This window comes from Arachis hypogaea, chromosome 17 (genome assembly GCF_003086295.3).
Source record: "Arachis hypogaea cultivar Tifrunner chromosome 17, arahy.Tifrunner.gnm2.J5K5, whole genome shotgun sequence".
Classification (NCBI taxonomy): domain Eukaryota; kingdom Viridiplantae; phylum Streptophyta; class Magnoliopsida; order Fabales; family Fabaceae; genus Arachis; species Arachis hypogaea.
In genome coordinates this window covers 99,021,639-99,039,527 of record NC_092052.1, presented here as the reverse complement: position 1 = coordinate 99,039,527, position 17,889 = coordinate 99,021,639, and the positions used below count along the sequence as shown (strand labels likewise).

General features: G+C 38.7%; 1 protein-coding gene across 1 annotated transcript; it reads right to left on the bottom strand.

Moving 5' to 3' along the window:
• Positions 1-8,872: 8,872 nt before the first annotated feature.
• LOC140180657 (uncharacterized) lies at positions 8,873-11,156 on the bottom strand. Its single transcript, XM_072221920.1, has 5 exons — positions 10,187-11,156; positions 9,639-9,803; positions 9,333-9,537; positions 9,112-9,230; positions 8,873-9,003 (listed from the first exon to the last, which is right to left on the bottom strand). Exons 1-5 carry the CDS (start codon positions 11,154-11,156, stop codon positions 8,873-8,875), a joined length of 1,590 nt encoding a protein of 529 aa, XP_072078021.1.
• Positions 11,157-17,889: the final 6,733 nt, after the last annotated feature.

The following is a 17,889-nucleotide window of genomic DNA, read 5'->3' as shown; positions in this document are numbered from 1 at the left end:
AAACAACGTTAAATCAGCTCGGCCCAGTAGTCTCAACTCCACATCTGTGCATGAAATTCCCAACCACAGAAGGAATAGCTACAATAAAGTAGATCAGAAGACGGCGCGCCACTGTTATAACGAAAGTCTAAACCTCAGGGGCATAGGAGAAGAATTCCACACCATCGAACTTGGTGGAGTTCGAGGAAGGGAAGAACTCTGTCCACAACCTGAAGGCGAAGTAGAAAAAGTCCAAATCGGAGATATCTCAGACAAAACAACCAACATTGGAACAATCCTAAAAGGAGATATAAAAGAATCACTCGTACGGTTCTTACGAGATAACGTCGACCTCTTTGCATGGAAGGCCACAGACATGCCGGGCATAAACCCTAAGTTAATGTGCCACAAGCTAGCAGTCTACCCAGGATCTCGGCCAGTACAGCAGAGGCGTAGAAAGCTTAGACCAGAACGATCCCAAGCTGTGGAAGAGCAGGTACAAGCCCTATTGGAGGCAGGATTTATAAGAGAAGTCAAGTACCCACTATGGTTAGCTAACGTCGTCTTGGTGAAAAAATCAAATGGGAAGTGGCGGATGTGCACCGACTACACTGATCTCAACAAAGCCTGCCCAAAGGATCCATATCCACTCCCAAGTATCGACGCTCTGGTGGATGCCTCCTCTGGATACAAATACCTCTCGTTTATGGACGCTTACTCAGGATACAATCAAATCCCGAGGTACCAACCCGATCAAGAAAAAACTTCATTTTTAACCCCAAAAGCAAACTACTGCTACATCGTCATGCCTTTTGGACTCAAAAATGCGGGAGCTACTTATCAGAGATTAATGAATAAGGTCTTTACAAACCACATCGGGAAAATCATGGAAGTCTATGTGGACGACATGTTAATAAAGACACAAAGTGAAGAGACGTTACTGTCCGACCTAACCCAAGTATTCGACACTATAAGAAGGCATGGCATGCGACTTAATCCTGCAAAATGCACATTCGCAGTAGAAGCTGGAAAATTCATGGGTTTTATGCTCACACAAAGAGGAATCGAGGCAAATCCAGATAAATGTCGGGCCATACTCGACATGAAGAGCCCGACTTGTGTCAAAGAGGTACAACAACTCAATGGAAGGTTGGCAGCCTTATCCAGATTTCTAGCTGGATCGGCAATAAGATCTCTCCCCTTCTACGCCACTCTAAGAAAGGGAAAGAAATTTGAATGGACAACAGAGCGCGAGCAAGCTTTCCAAGATTTCAAAAGATTCATGGGACAACCACCTATTCTAACTCGCCCACGGGAAGGAGAACCACTTATATTGTACCTCGTAGTAGAAAATCTGGCAGTAGCCTCAGCACTGGTCCGAGAAGATGACAATGGGCAACAGCCTGTATACTTCATCAGCAAGGCACTACAAGGATCTGAGCTGAACTACCAAAAAATAGAAAAATTCGCCTATGCTCTCATATTAAAATCTCGACGACTTCGCCCATATTTCCAAGCCCACACCATTAGGGTTCGGACCAACCAACCCATAAAAAGGATCTTACAAAAAACAGACTTAGCAAGCAGAATCTTGCAATGGGCAGTCGAATTGTCCGAATTCGACCTTCAATGCGAAGGTCAGACAACCATCAAATCGCAATATCTGGCCGACTTCATTGCAGAATTTACAGACACCCCGAAAATCCCTACAGAATGGAATCTCTATGTAGACGGTTCCTCAAATAAAACTGAAAGCGGCGCGGGTGTGATAATTGAAAGCGACCAGGGAACCCAAATCGAACTTTCCCTCAAATTCGGGTTCCTTGCCTCAAACAACTAAGCTGAATTTGAGGCGCTACTAGCTGGTTTGAAGCTGGCTAGGGAGGTTGGAGCTCAAAAGCTTATCATCTTCAGCGACTCGCAAGTAGTCACTTCACAAATAGCAAGGAGCTACCAAGCCAAAGATCCCACCATGAAAAGGTACTTGGACAAAACCAGGGAACAACTCGGACAACTCGGGGAATATGAGGTCCGCCACATACCCCGAGAACAGAATGCCCAAGCTGATGCACTCTCAAAACTAGCCAGCACCAAACGAGGGGGCAACAATAGAAACCTCATCCAGGAAATGCTACATAACCCGTCAATCTCAGAAGAAGAAAAAGTCCTAGCCATAACAGATCTGGATCAAGGATGGATGACTCCCATAATTAACTACCTCAAAATAGAAACACTCCCTACAGATGAAAAGGAGGCAAAAAGGTTAAAACGGGAGGCACAATACTACACTATCATAAACAATACTCTATACAAAAGAGGGATTTCAATACCATTGTTAAAATGTGTGCCAACTTCCAACACAAAGGAAGTTTTAGAAGAAGTACACAGTGGCATCTGTGGCAATCATCTCGGAGTGCAGGCACTTATCAAAAAAGTACTCCAGGCAGAATTTTATTGGCCAACTCTACAAAAAGAAGCCACAGAGTTCGTAAAGACATGTCCACCATGTCAGAAACATGCCAATTTTCACATCGCCCCGCTAGAAGAACTCATCAGCGTAACCTCACCTTGGCCATTCGCAAAATGGGGACTTGACCTTCTCGGACCTTTCCCTCAGGGATCAGGACAAGTCAAATTCCTCATAGTAAGGGTAGACTATTTCACAAAATGGATTGAAGCAGAACCCCTAGCTAATGCCACTACTCAAAAAAGTCAAAAATTCCTATATAGAAATATTGTCATAAGGTTTGGGGTTCCACACTCCATCACCACGGACAATGCCACTCAATTTACAGATACAGGCTTCAGAAAATTGGTGGCCGATCTGAACATAAAACACTAATTTACATCTGTAGAACACCCCTAGGCCAACGGGCAAGCGGAAGCTGCTAACAAAGTCATATTGGCTGGGTTAAAACAGAGATTACGGGATGCAAAGGGAGCCTGGGCCGAAGAGCTCCCACAAGTCCTATGGGCATATTGAACAACGCCACATTCCACCACAAAGGAATCACCTTTCCGACTAGCCTACGGAATGGAGGCAATGATCCCAGTGGAGGTCGAAGAAGGGTCACCCAGAGTGATCCACTATAATGAAGAAGCCAACTCCCAACTTCAAAGGGAAGAACTCGACCTACTTCCAGAAATCTGAGAAAGAGCTCGGATCAGGGAAGAGGCATTAAAACGTCGAATGGCTTCAAGGTACAATCAAAAGGTAGTGCCGTGATGTTTTTCCGAGAACGACCTTATCCTAATCCGAAATGATATCGGAACAACTCGACCTGGAGAAGGAAGGCTGACAGCAAACTGGAAAGGATCCTACCGAGTCATAGAAGTACTTGGAAAGGGCTACTACAAACTGTCCGAACTTGAAGAGCGAGAGCTTCCTAGGTCATGGCACGCCTGCAACCTAAGAAGGTACTATAGTTGAAGGTAATAAAGATCTTAGGATAAGGTGAACTCTTTTCCTGAAAAGGTTTTTTAACGAGGTGCCAAGCCAAGATCTACAAATTGCCCGACTTAGAGGGATAAAACTCCCACATGTATATATCTGCATTTTCTTTTGAATAAAGTTTTTAGATTTTCTACAAATTCTCAAGACGCATTAGTCTGAAATGCTAAAAAATTCATCGCCAGATTATAAAGTTACAAGATCGGTAGAAAGTGAAGATCAAATTCACCGTCCACAATAAAGACCAAAGAAGATGAAAACCAAATTCATCAAAAGGTCGACCAAACAAGGATCAAACCTAACTTCGACAAAATCGGCAAAGATGAAAAAGCGACGAAAACAGAATAATGCAAGAAGTTATTGAAAGTGATCTATAGAAAGGACCTGACGAGGTCTTAATAAAATGGGTTGCTAAAAATAACATAAAAGACAGGCCGACATAAAGAAATTGGACCAGTCGACCACAATAACCAAAGTCATAAAAAGTCAATCCCTAGGAAGAGGCCTGGCCAGCCCTAAAAAAAAGGATTACTAGAAATAACTTAGAAGAGACCGACAAGATGAAGTCGGCCTCCCACAAACAAGTTATAAAAAGTAATCCCTAAAAGAGACCTGAAAAAGGTCCAAAAAGAGGATTACTAGAAATAACTTAGAAGAGACCGACATGATGAAGTCGGCCTCCCACAAACAAGTTATAAAAAGTAATCCCTAAAAGAGACCTGACAAAGGTCCAAAAAGAGGATTACTAGAAATAACTTAGAAGAGACCGACATGATGAAGTCGGCCTCCCACAAACAAGTTATAAAAAGTAATACCTAAAAAAAACCTGACAAAGGTCCAAAAAAAGGATTACTAGAAATAACTTAAAAGAGATCGACATGATGAAGTCGGCCTCCCATAAACAAGTTATAAAAAGTAATCCCTAAAAGAGACCTCACAAAGGTCCAAAAAGAGGATTACTGGAAATAACTTAGAAGAGACCGACATGATGAAGTCGGCCTCCCACAAACAAATTATAAAAATTAATCCCTAAAAGAGACCTGACAAAGGTCCAAAAAGAGGACTACTAGAAATAACTTAGGAGGGACCAACGTAAAGAAGTTGGCCCAAAAACCTTAACGTTATAAACAAAGTAATTCCTAACAGAGACCTAACAAAGGTCCAAACAAAACGGATTACTAGAAATAACTTCAGTCAAAAATGAGGAAGTCGACATACAAAGTTGGACCCAAACATCCACAACCTCAAAAGAATCAAGCCACAAGTATGAAAATACAAAGGCAATCAAAAGAGGTCGGACAACAAGGCTCCAACACTCCCAAAAACCTAGAAAGGTACCAGACAGATGCAGACAAACATGTAATGTAAAGCACAAGTTATAATAATAACAAACCCAAGAGGCTACCAAAAGTCAGTCCAAAGAGCTTGAGAAAAAATAAAAGTTGCTAAAAAAGCAACTAAAAGAGTATCAAGAAGTCAGAACCACAAAACTACAAAATATAAAAAGTTCAAAGCCCACAAGCTGGGCTATATACAAAACACAATCATAGAGGATCCAAAGAGTTCCCAGTCACAGTATCACAAGGTGAAGGAGGACGAGTCTGAAGAGGCACCGCATCTACCGTCTCATCATCCCGGTTCAGGACCTGACAATCAAGATCCAACTCGGATGACCAACCTCAGCTGCAGGAGTTGAAGAAGTCGGTGCAACAGAAACTTTGGCAGCAGGCACAGGAGGAGGCTCGACATCATCATCATCATCAGGATCATCAGGGAGAATTTTACCATCCTTCACAATGTTGTCCAAGCTGAACAGAGTAAGGTCGAGCTCGGGCGCAAGAACTCAAACCTGCTCCTTCAAATTCTCATAAGCAGCATTAACACTGCCTACAAGATGACCTTGAAGCTCGGCATAATCAGCTCGGACAGACTCCAAACTCTCTCTGAGATCCATCATCTACCTGTAAGTGGTGACGTAGCTCTCCTTATGCTTCAATGCTGTATCCTCAGCTAACTTTGCAGAAGCCGCCAAAGCAATAGCTCTAGTCTTCTCACCCTCCAACTCTTTCTCCAACTTAGCCATTTTTATCTCAAGCTCTTCCTTCAAACCCTTCATCCGATCGAACTCTGATTTGGCCTCCTCCATGAAGGCCTTCGTTGTATGGATAGGAAGATCCTGGGAAGTTCGGTACAGAGCCGCCCCCCATATGTGCCATTTTAATACTAATACGTGTAATGAAGTTCAAGTGACGAAGAAGAGAAACATCATCAGTAGGAATGACACCATAGCGACCGATCTGCTGGTCGATAAACCCAATAGCGTCAAAGTCAGGAGCATCTAGATTGAAGGGCTCAACGGTCCGAGGTCTTTTCGAAGGAGGAACGGCCGTAGGAGAAGAGACAGCAGCAGAAACCTGGGGAGGATCGAGCACATGGACCCGAGGTGTAGGAATCATCCTCCTCGGTCCAGGAGAACTCAGCACCGGCTGTTTGGGAGGAACACGAGAAGACCCTTCCCCAGCCACTTTGGCCGAGATCTTTTGGGCCGCAGTAGCCTTCCTCACCTTTTTAAAGGCTTTTATAGACTCATTATTCTTGGCCATCTCTGAAAAACAGAATCAACCATAGAAGCAGATTACAAACTGGAAAAAGAAGGAAGCAAAGTAAAAACAGAGCAAAATATATTGATCAATACCCAGCGTAGTTTGGACGAGGGATGGATCCCCCAAAAACTTCTTGGTATCAAGATAGGGAGGTTCCCCCCAAATATCCTCCAAGATATTTACAAAATACTGCTCGACCTCGTCAAGCATATCCCACGTGTATCGAGACACTACCACTTTCTTTTGCCAACACAAGGGGAAGGCAGGCTCATTATTTGCTTCTAAGAAACACAGTCGAGCTCCCTCAACAGCTCAGAACTTAAAAAAAGTAATTCTTAAAATCCCTAAAGGACTCATCATACATAGCAAAAACTTTATGTCCCTGGGCAGACCTAAAAGAAACCCAAGAAGCATTCTTTTTGGTAGTCCCAGGCTTGGTTAAAACAAAGAGATATAGAAAGAGAGTCTGAGAAGGTGTAACGTCCAACTCTTGGCAAAGCAACTGAAAGATCTTGATAAAACCCCAGGAGTTCGGATGGAGCTGGGATGGAGCTATGTTACACGACCATAACAAATCGGTCTCAAAGGAAGTGAAAGGAAAAGTAATATTCAATTGGCTGAAAAAATAGTCATAAACATAAAAGAAAGGATGTTCCCCCCGGGTCAGAGCAGGAAATCAAACCCTCTCCTCAGAATCAGGCGCCACTAATTCATAGTTCTTTTCCTGATCTCTACTCTTATAGAGACGGTGATGTTTCCTAAGTTCCACACAAAACTTAGCATTCACCACAGAAACACATATTAACACAAGGGAGTCCAACCAGTCGGACATCCCCTCAGGAACTTTAGAAGACTTCTCAACAATATTTTTGCGAGAAGACATGGCCAACTAGTCCTACAAACAAGAAAAGAAAATGGATTACTAACCAAAAACAGCTCGGGTGAAATCAAAACAACTCGGACAAACATGACACAGAGCAATACAAATAGCAAAAGGAAAACTCCAAGACACACACCAAGGTCTAGGGGCATCCTTTGGAGGCAAAGACAAAATAAGGAAGACTCAAGAAAGGGCTATGAAGCTACACCCCAAAACTTTCAGCAAAGAAATCCCCTTCCAAACAAACAACAACACGAGAAGAAAATCAAAGCTACCCTAACAAGACGAATCTTCTTTCAGTCAACACTCCGAAAAGAAAGCTACAAACCAAATAAGCCACCTCTCGAACTACAGTTTCAATCTATCAGCAAAGGAACTACCAAGTAACAAAACATGCCAAGTGGAAATCATCAAAGACGCAAACCTTTTTTCAGAATAAAAAATGAGCCACCAGAAAAATCGTTACTTTCTACAAAATTCATCAGCAAAATTACCAACATGGCGAAAGTCATCAAAGGAGCAATCTTTTGGAGAAAGCAAACAGGTTCATAAAAGCCCCAGTAACAACACACAAAGGAGCACTAAAAACAAACACACAAAATCCTTAGCTGACAGGGAACCCACTCAAGAGCATACACAAGGCTAAAAAACTAGAAAAACATGCACCCCAGCAACAATCGAGCATAACAAGCAAAATCAAAACTTTACCAAGAACCGAATGTAAAGCGACGAAGGAAGTAAAGAAGTGGAACAAGAACCAACCTGAACAAAGGAAAAAACTTCAAAGAGATTGAAGACGAAGAGACGGAATCGCCTTTCGAGCAAAGAAAAACACCAAGAATCACCAGATGACGTCGCGGAAAGAAACGCGAAAATGCAAGTCTGAGGCAAAAACTGAAAGGGAGAAAGAAAAGGGGAAGTTACAGCAAAGAAACAAAGAAAAACCGTTTTTGTGAAAAGTTCAAAATGAACGAAGAAACGGAGAATTAAAAAAATTAATGAGGTTATTAAACCCTCGCGCATTCCCAAAGCAAGGAGACGCGCGTTTTCAAAAGAATAAAAATTCAAAAGAAAATGTTCCGCATTCAAAGCAGAACTCTACAAAGAAAAAGTCGACAAAATGCTCGAGTTCGGCTTCACCAGAGAAGGATCGAAGTCCTAAAACTAAGACTCGACCTCAAAAGAAAGACCAAGCTCGAGCAGGGGCACCGTTCATACCCTGGGTCGAGCTGTCTGACCCGGGATGTTTAGCGACAAGGCGACCGACCTCTTCAGGCCAGACTATCTGAACCTAGTTTGTTACCATTTTCTCTTCTTTCTTTGTTTTTGCAGCATTATGCTTACCACATATGACATTTTTAAAAGGTATTTTCTACTGTTGGATTTATTTTCTGTGGTGCTGCTTTGCTGCTGCAAGTTTTATTTTCTGTTTTTAGTTGAATGCACTTTCATTTGTTAATATTTTTAAGTTTTTTGTTTCAGTTCCAGTCTTTAAATTTATCTTTTCTCTAATCATAGGGTCAATTTCTCTCTCACTCATTCCTATATATTTCTGTGTGTTTTGCATTTTTCCATATGATTTTTCAACTTATTCATGCAGCATAGAAAAAATGAACTTGCTAAGGTATAAAGGTATGGCCAAGGTTCTAAAAATCGGATCGGTCATCAAACCGCTCTAGTCATTGGTTCACTGGTTCACTGGTCCAACCGGTGGTTCAACCAGAAAAACCGTTTTAGAATAGAATAATAAATAAATTATAAATAAACATCCTAAAATATAATTATAGTCTAATATAAATCTTAAAATATCTTCAAAATTTAAAACACTACATAAAATATCATCAATCAAATCCATATGATCTTATCAAAATCCAGCCTCAAAAGTTAAATAGTAAAAAAATATATCTAAATATTAAATTCCAACATCATGATTTATCAATCATCAAAATCCGCAAGAACTTATTGCAAATCTGCTTCGGTGGGATCATCTTCACCTTCATTCCCACCCTCTTGAGCGGAAGAATCAAGAGATGTAGCATAAAGACCACTGCTACCACCGCCACTTTGATATAAATCAGCATCAATTTCACCTAATAAAATACACATGTTATCATTACATTATAAACTAACAAAATTCTAATAAATCATTAGAAAATAAACTATAATACTCTACTCATGCAATAAGTCATCCATATTACTAGGAAGATCAGGCTCTTTCTCTACAACCTCTTCAGTCACCCAAAAGTCAACTAGACTGATGCTTTCATAATCAATTGGATCATATTGTGTCTTTTGCTTTCTTTTTTCTTTTTCCTTCCTAAAAAGTTAAATGCCATATATGAAGAATTAATAATTTACAAATTTGTTATGATAAAAATTACGTATGAAACAATATGATATTTCATGAAACATATATTACCTGGATTTAAGACGCAAATTATAAGTAACATACACAATATCATTCAATCTATCATGCTCCAATCTATTTCTTCTCTTTGTATGAATCTGGTAAAAAAGACTCCAATTTCTCTCACACCCAGAAGAAGCAGACGCTTGGCTAAGAATGCGAACAGATATCTTTTGTAAACATGGAGCATAGCTACCGAATAACTTCCACCATTCATCTACCAATTATAAAACCATAACATATTATAAGTTATCAGTTAAGAACATAAGAGCATAAAACAAGTTACTGTTAATTAAACAAATATTCAAATACTCTTACCAAGCTTAAGTTTAGATGCAGCTCGAATAGCTTCTGGTTTATCAAAGCTTTCCTTCCGATCTCTATATAAATGTATTTCTTTCATTGCCTCAATTGAATCCAAATTGTTACACTTGCAATACAAGATAACAAGATCAAGCAAACCTCGTATAACATCAGCTGCTTCTTTATAATTTTCATTAAAAAAGAATGAAGGATTCAGGAAGTAAGCTGCCGCATGAAAATCTTTCTTCAAATGCTTGTCCTATCTTGAGTTGATAATATCTGTGTACGGTTGATATGCAGTCTTGTTTTGCCTAAACATCTCTTTAATTGTATCTTTTGACCTTAGCATTCCTTCATAAACATATCCCAAAGATGGTTTGTCATCAGCATCAACAATCCTTAGTAATTTAATCAGAGGGCCCACAAGTTTACATTCAGTAAAGCAATCATCCCAAAATTTGCAATCCAAAATAATAGCACTCACAACTCTACCAGTAGAACTCCTTTCGAATTTGTGACCAGTGAAAAATGAATCTACAACCAATGCTTGCAAATCTTTTTACGGTCAAAGATGCTTTTCAATATGATAAACACAGTTGTAAAATGGGTTGCACCAGGACGTACAATTTCTCTCCAATCAGGTCTTTTTCTTAGCCAAGATAAGAAAACCATATGATTGTACACAAAGACTATGATCTTTGAAGCACGTGTTACAAGGTTAGAAATATGCGCCATGCTGTTTATATCTTTTAAAATAAGATTAAGGAAATGAGCAGCACATGGTGACCAATAGATATTATCACATTTTTTGTTGATAAGCCTACCAGCAGCAACATAATTGGCCGCATTGTCAGTCACAACATGCACAATATCATTAGGGCGAATCCATTCAATCATATCAGAAAACAAATTACACAAGTGTGAAGCATATTTTACGATACTGGAAGCATCTATTGATTTCACAAAGCACAAACCTTTAGAATAATACCCCAGGAAATTGATTAACGTTATTTGTCTTTGATCTGTCCAATCATCAACCATAAGGGTACATCCAATTTCTTTCCATGCACTCCTATAACTATCAACTAGCATTTGACATTCTCTTTTAAGATCAGCCAACAAGTGAACCCTTAACTTATCATAAGAAGGACCCTTATAACCAGGGCCAATACCAGCAACACCATCCAGCATATCTTGGAAAAATGGTGACATCACAGCATTAAATAGAATTTTACAATCCAAAAGCCACTGAGCAAACCGTTTATCAACCTCATGTATAGCCTCTTTATTTTGCAAAACACTTTTAAGACTTGGTTGAGCTCCTGGAGTTGTTCTTGGTGCAAACATAGGAGGAATAACTTTGGCTTTTTTGTTTGGATCACCTCCAACCACATGCTGACTCGAAGTACACTGCTGTTCTTCTTGAGCTATTGCTTCATCAATTGCATCCTCTACTTCATCACCACCCTCTTCACTAAAACTTACTTTTCTTTTGTTTTTGTTGGTCCGAATTTCTTTCGACAAATTTTTCATCTATTTTTCCACATCATATGGAACTTTGGGATATTTTTTCACATCTCCAGTAATCTTTGCTAGATGTTTCTTCATCTTGTGAATTCTGCCTCCATTGAAAACTTGTAGACAAAATAAACATTGAAATTGTGATTTTCCATTCACTATTTGTAGAGCAACATATTTTCAAGCTAAATTTATTTTTCTTTGTAAGTTAGAAGAACCTTGTGACTGACTCTCATTAGTACTAGGGGGATTAGGATTAGCAGCATCATTCAAAATAAGAGGATTGACAGGCAAGTTATTATTCATAGAATTATTGTTATCAGCAATTGCTTCTTGATTAATACTATTATCCATAACTGAAATTAACAAAATAGATATGAAATTAAAAATAACCACAACACAATGAAAAATAAAAAAATCGTCAACAAGACCATATCTAAATTCTGCCTACAGCATTCAACAATATTGCAACAAACAAATTAGGAGCCATCAGCAACTGGTAAACCAGTAAAACACTATCAGAGCCATCGAGCAATTAGAAAACACTAAAATAAAGTAATAGAGTAAGTATTACTGTATTAGGTGTTCTGGACTTCTAGTTGATACAAATGATATAACAGAGTAAGTTTATTTTAATATACATGATTTAAGTATTTAACAGAGTAATCAAAACCATCAACTAATTAGAGTAACAGAGCAATCAGAACCATACATACAAATTTGCAAATTTGTAAAATTTTCACCATCAGCAATCAACAAATACAAGATAGATCCATCAACAAACTAGGAAATTACAATTTAGTGAGTTTACAAAACATTCAGAGGGTAACTTCAAACCAAGGCTGAAGAAGAACAATTAAAGAAAAATGGAACAAAAATTGAAGAAGAAGAACGAAGAAGAAGACTGAAGAACAACAATTTCAAAACTAAGGAAAAAAAGAAGAAGACCAAACATTCAGTGAAGATGAAGACGAGAAGCCACTAACCTGGGTTCTGTGCCGAGGAGCCAGCAAAGATGAAGAGGACTGCCGAGTTATTGGGTTCCAGATACGGCAAAGAGGAAGAAACGACGGTGCTGAGGACCTGGGGATGGCGGCGGCGCTGTGGACCTGGGAACGGCGGCGGCGATGAAGGGCTAGGGTTCCCTTTGATTCAGAGTTCTCTAGTCCAGGGAGTGACAAATGAAGGAATGATTGGGGGAAGAGGGGGGGTTGGTTCACGAGTGGATCAGCTTTTTTTTTTTTACAAATAAAAAAACGGCGTCATTTTATTCGAACCGGCCGGTTCGACAGTTTTCCAGCGGTTTTAGGTAGTAGACCGAACCGCTGGCATTGTCGGTTCATGATTGAACCGGTTTGATCGGCCAGTCCAGTCCAATTTTCTGAACCATGGGTATGGCAAAGGTTGGTGGAACTGTTATCTATGTCTCTGGTGCCATATTGATGATTGTATATCGTGGTCCAGTTGTTATAGGAAATTCAGAAGCAGGATTGCAACATGGATCACAAAATGCATCTGGAATGTTAATTGATGGGTTTAAGTATATAGGATTAGATCAATTCAATCTTAGGGTTATATGCATAATAGGGCACTGCTTGTCCATGGCTGCTTCTCTAGCCACTCTGGTACCTATCCCTTTATATATATATATATATATATACATTTCATTATTTGATGACAGGTTTTTTTGTTACATGCAAAGTTGTTGGCATTTTTAATATGTTACTATGGATCATATTTCGGGCACAATTACTGAAAATGTATCCCATAAACATATCTCACAGCATATTCATACATTTTTGGAGTTAGATTGATGGTGATAATATCAACGTTCGTGTCTCATGGTTTAATGGACTGGATTTTGAGGTCGTCAGAAATACTTGCTGTTCTTTACACCGTGAGTCTCTAAAATTTTTTGGTAATTCTCAACATCCCTTATTAGTTATTACCATTTTCAGAACTATTCAACTTTGAAGGTTTTAGAAGGCTTAGAGAAGGGGATTGAATCTATGACCTTCTTTTACTTTAATAAAATAACCCTTTGAAATAAACTTTCAATCTGAATCTGTTTGAACTCAGCAGCGGAAAATTTATGAGACAATTTTATTTTGTCTCATGAATATCAGAAAATAGAACAGAGCAGGGAAGAGAGAAGTTGACACCATTATGTATCCTGGTTCGGTTGCCTTGTGCAATGCAACCTACATCCAGTCTCTACCACAACAGTGGTTGAATTTCTACTATAGTTAAGGTATTACATACACCAATTCCACAGGATTGACACAATCCTTTCACTCTCAAGTTCTAACCTAACTTGACTTAGTTATGCTAATACCTAACTCTTCACTCTTAGTGCTCACCCAACTAAGAAATGGGTACCTCACAGGTACAAGATACAAGACACAGAATCAACCTAAAGAAATCTGAAATCACTATAGGCTTTTCACTCAAGTGTATCACTCTGCCTCTTTTCACTCTTAGGCTTTTACTTGAGCTCTCTCATTCTTCCTTTTACCTCAAGAAAGTACAGAAAGATAAACATTAAAAAGAAAATTACAATCTGTAAAACATGAAGGAGATTAATGCTTCAACAACCTCTTTGCTATGTGATGAACCAGATTTGCATGCCTCTGATTTAGTTCCTCATTCTGGCGGAATGCTCCTTTGACTAGGAAGCACTGTCCAAGTTGGTGAACTTCTTCAGAGAACTCTTCTCATAACATAAACCTCAAAAACTGGTTATCTCTCCTTGGCTTCTGAAGCATGAAAAATCTTCTTTTGTATCTCCTTGCATATTGCTGAGTTGCTCTCTTCTAGGTCAACTCCTTGAGCTGTGTGCTACCAACTTACCATATCACTTTTTCCAGTTTATCCCCAAATTGGAACAGTCATTCAATGGTAAACTAGATCTGAGCCATTGAAACACTACTTGGTTCCCAAGACACATATTTGACCATAGATTCACAGCAGTGTTGATTAGAGGTCATCTTTCCCATGTATCCTAATTTGGACTGGCAGAGAGTTGGGGAAGAGGAGAAGAAAGCACGGTGCATGCAAGAGGAAATGAGTTACCTTTAAATTCTACCTTAGCTTGGTTTGATTTGATTTGGGTGATTAGACCTCTGCCTCTCTTGCTTAATCCTTCTCTTTCTTGCTTCTTTGGTAAACAGCTTAGGAACTAAGCTTTCTCTCTCTTTCTCTGAGTTCTGACCGAAGAGGAAAAAGTGAACGTTGCTTTACTGAAAGCAAATTGGAGGGATTGGCTTGAGAGATATCAAATCGGGCTTAGGTTGTCTTAGATTCAATTAGTCCATTTGATTTCTTTGTTTTGTTTCTTTTTGGGCTTCCTTTGGATTTTCAGCCCACCAGCAGGTTCAATTTGTTCCATAATGGGCTGCAGCTATATATATTGATTTTTGGCCTGCATCACTCAACCAAAATAATCAAAGCTAATTTGGTAATTAGCCCAATAATCTAATGTTTGTCATCATCAATTATGTTTGTTAATTTTTTAACTCAACAATCTCATCCTTGATGACAAACATAATTGAAATAATGATCAAAAGGAATTAAGTTTGAATAAAGTTAAGAAACTTCCCTTTGAATGTTGTCACTTGCTTTTCTGTTGCTCCCCCTTTTATTTTCAAGAGTAGCTCCCCCTTGATTTATGCTCTTATCTTTCTTCCTGTTTATTATTCTTATAGAGAATACAAAAAGAGCTATACATACTTCAATTTGACTAAGGGATATTACACAATCATCAACACAAATCCAGCCCAGTACTGAGCATGTCATAACAGCACTTTTAATCAAGTGTTTATTTCAGAAGCTGCTCAAAAAATTCGAACAAGAATAGAGCTTCAAGATTGACCAAGACACGGCAAAACACAAAAAAAAAAAACAGTTCAAGTTTTGATGCCCAAAACTAAGCAAGACATAGCAGCTTATCATGTAAGACGGATTCATAAACTGAAATTTACATTCAAAATTCGCATGACAGCAACTAATTTAAGATTATCATAGTGGCATCAATCAAGATTCACAAAAAAATCAACAACAATAAAAAAATCACAAATCATGCTATTACTCCCCCTTTTGTCATCAAGGGTGGAAAATAGTCAATATCAAGTAAAATCCACACCTTAAAACCTGCAAGAAAGTGTTAATGCACAGTCTAAAATACCAAATTAATTTAAAATAAATGCAGCAGTAGTTAAAGTATTATAATCATCCAGAATAACAGAAAGCAGTTCAAAAAAACACAAGAGAAACAGTTTTCATGAGACAAAAGCGAGCAGACAGCAGCAGCAACATGAGACAAATCTAGGCATCTGAACCATTTTCCTCAGAATCAGCTTCCTCTTCAGCATCAGTGGCATGATCTTCATCTTGTTGAAGATTATCAATAAACTTCATAAAGACAGCCACTCTGTCTCTTGATTTTCAGAGGAAGTTCTCATGCTTGCTTGTCAGTTTCCTTTGTTCCTTACTCATGGCGATCATATGATTGGATTGAGAGACAAATTCTTAGACCATATCTCGAACAACATTAAACAGAGCAGATTTTTGTCCAGTGGAGATGGAAGTGCCCTCAGTGGAAGGAGAAGGAGATTCCTCAAGAATGAACTCGTCATCTTCATCATCTAGAACCACTCTCTCAGAACGAGTAGGTCCTTTTTGCTGTTTCACTATACCACCTCCCTTTAGATATGAATGTCTATTTTCATAATCCTCATTGGACAAGTCAACACCAAAATGCTCAAAAATACAAGTTAGAAATATGCTATAAGGAAGGGCTTTGTCTTTCTCACTTCTAATAGAGTCAAACATGTATCTTACTATCAAATAAGCAAAAGAAATTTCTGTTTTAGTGAGCAGGGCATACAAAACAAGAGTGTCAGTATAAGATACCCTTTGATATGAACCACTCTGAGGAAGTATGATGTGATTTACAATATGGTGCAACTGAGCACGTTCATAACCCAGAACTTTATGAGTAGGGGTGATGCCATCAATCAGAGAATCATGTTCACAAATATGAGCCAAAGCATCATTGAAAGAGATACCGACTCCTTCATCTCACTTAACAGAAGTATAAGCACAAGCCCCAACATCAGTGTATTTCAATGAATCACTGATGGTTTCATTGTTTAGCACAATATCTCGGCCCTTGATATAAGAATGAACAATGCCCTCATGATATGTCATGTTAGCATAAAACTCTTTGACCAAAAGAGGATACACTGGTTTTTTAATGTTAAAAAGGTGATTCCAGTCTAGAAATTCCAAATTTTTAACAAAAGGAAAACCTTTCTTTTTCAAAGTTGGTAAATCAGCAAAAAAAGAGAGACTCAGGGTATGGTACTTGATAACTCCTTTATAAAACTCATTATTCATGGAAAACTTAAATCTGTAAGAGTTATAGTTGGAGTGAGATGTCATGAAGTGAGATTTATGTGCAGAGGGATTAATGTCTAGTTTTCTAACAGATTTAAGAGGGAGTCGAGGTTTACCTCTCTGAGAATGCAAGGGAACAGACCTTGTCTTAGGTTGAGTGGGCTCAAAGATAGGTTCGGTAGCAGCTGGGTATTTCCCTTTTGAAGAGCTTGGCTTCGACGAACCAGGTTTAAAAGGAGGTTCCTTTGGTGGTGACATCTGCTTGGCTGAAGGTGGAAACCTTGAGGGATTCTTAGTGTGAGCCATTGGATCCGATCGAGGAAGTGAGGTAGGAGAAGAATGAGAGGGAGTGAAATTTCGGTCTTGAGAATGGGTAGAAGGTTTTTGTTTTGCAAGAAGCTTGAAGATCCTTTCACGTGGAGGCTTTTTTGAAACAATTTTCTTCCTCATTTGGGTGGTTTCTGGTATTGAACAAAGAGAAGCAATAAAGGTAGTGGAGGAAACCGAAGAGTTTGAGGAGGAGTTATGAGGGAAGAAGTAGGAGTGTTGGTAACCGTGCCAAAAATTTTTTTTTAAAACATGCAACTGCATCACCTCTGATTTAACTTTGAAAGGACTTGACATCACGAAAAGAAAGATTTGATTTTATTAAAAAATAAAATAGAAAGTAATTTTAAATTTGAAACCTTTTAACTGAAGGACAAAAAAGGAATAAAAAAATAAACTAACATAAAACAAATAAATGGATCATGTAACATTCATATTGGGCCTAGAGGTGGTTTGGTTTAAGGAAACATATTGAACCATCCAGATTCTGATTTTTAGTTGGTCTAGATGATTCAACATGTGCAGTGGGGCCTAGAGAGCGCTGATCAAAGAAGGTTATTCATATGCCCAGAATTGTCTCATACCTGTTTATGAGACAAAAACTCCAACAAACAAATCAGCAATTTTCAAATAATGAATCATAACTTAAAATCCCTAGACTAGTCCTAAGCATGCAGAATATGTCCTCAGCTAGTGGTTTAGTGAAATTATCAGCTAATTGCTCTTCTGATTTAACAAATTGAATGCTAATATCCCCTTTTTGAATATGTTCTCTTATTGAGTGAAATCTCACTTCAATATGTTTAGTTCTAGAGTGCAAAACTGGATTCTTTGAAATATTAATGGCACTTATATTATCACATAACAAGGGAATATTTTTAGCATTTAATTTATAATCAGCAAGCTGTATTTTTAACCACATAAGCTGAGAACAACAAGAAGAATCAGCTATATACTTAGCCTCTGTAGTGGATAAAGCCACTGTCAACTGCTTCTTACTTGACCAAACGTTTAAGAAATTTCC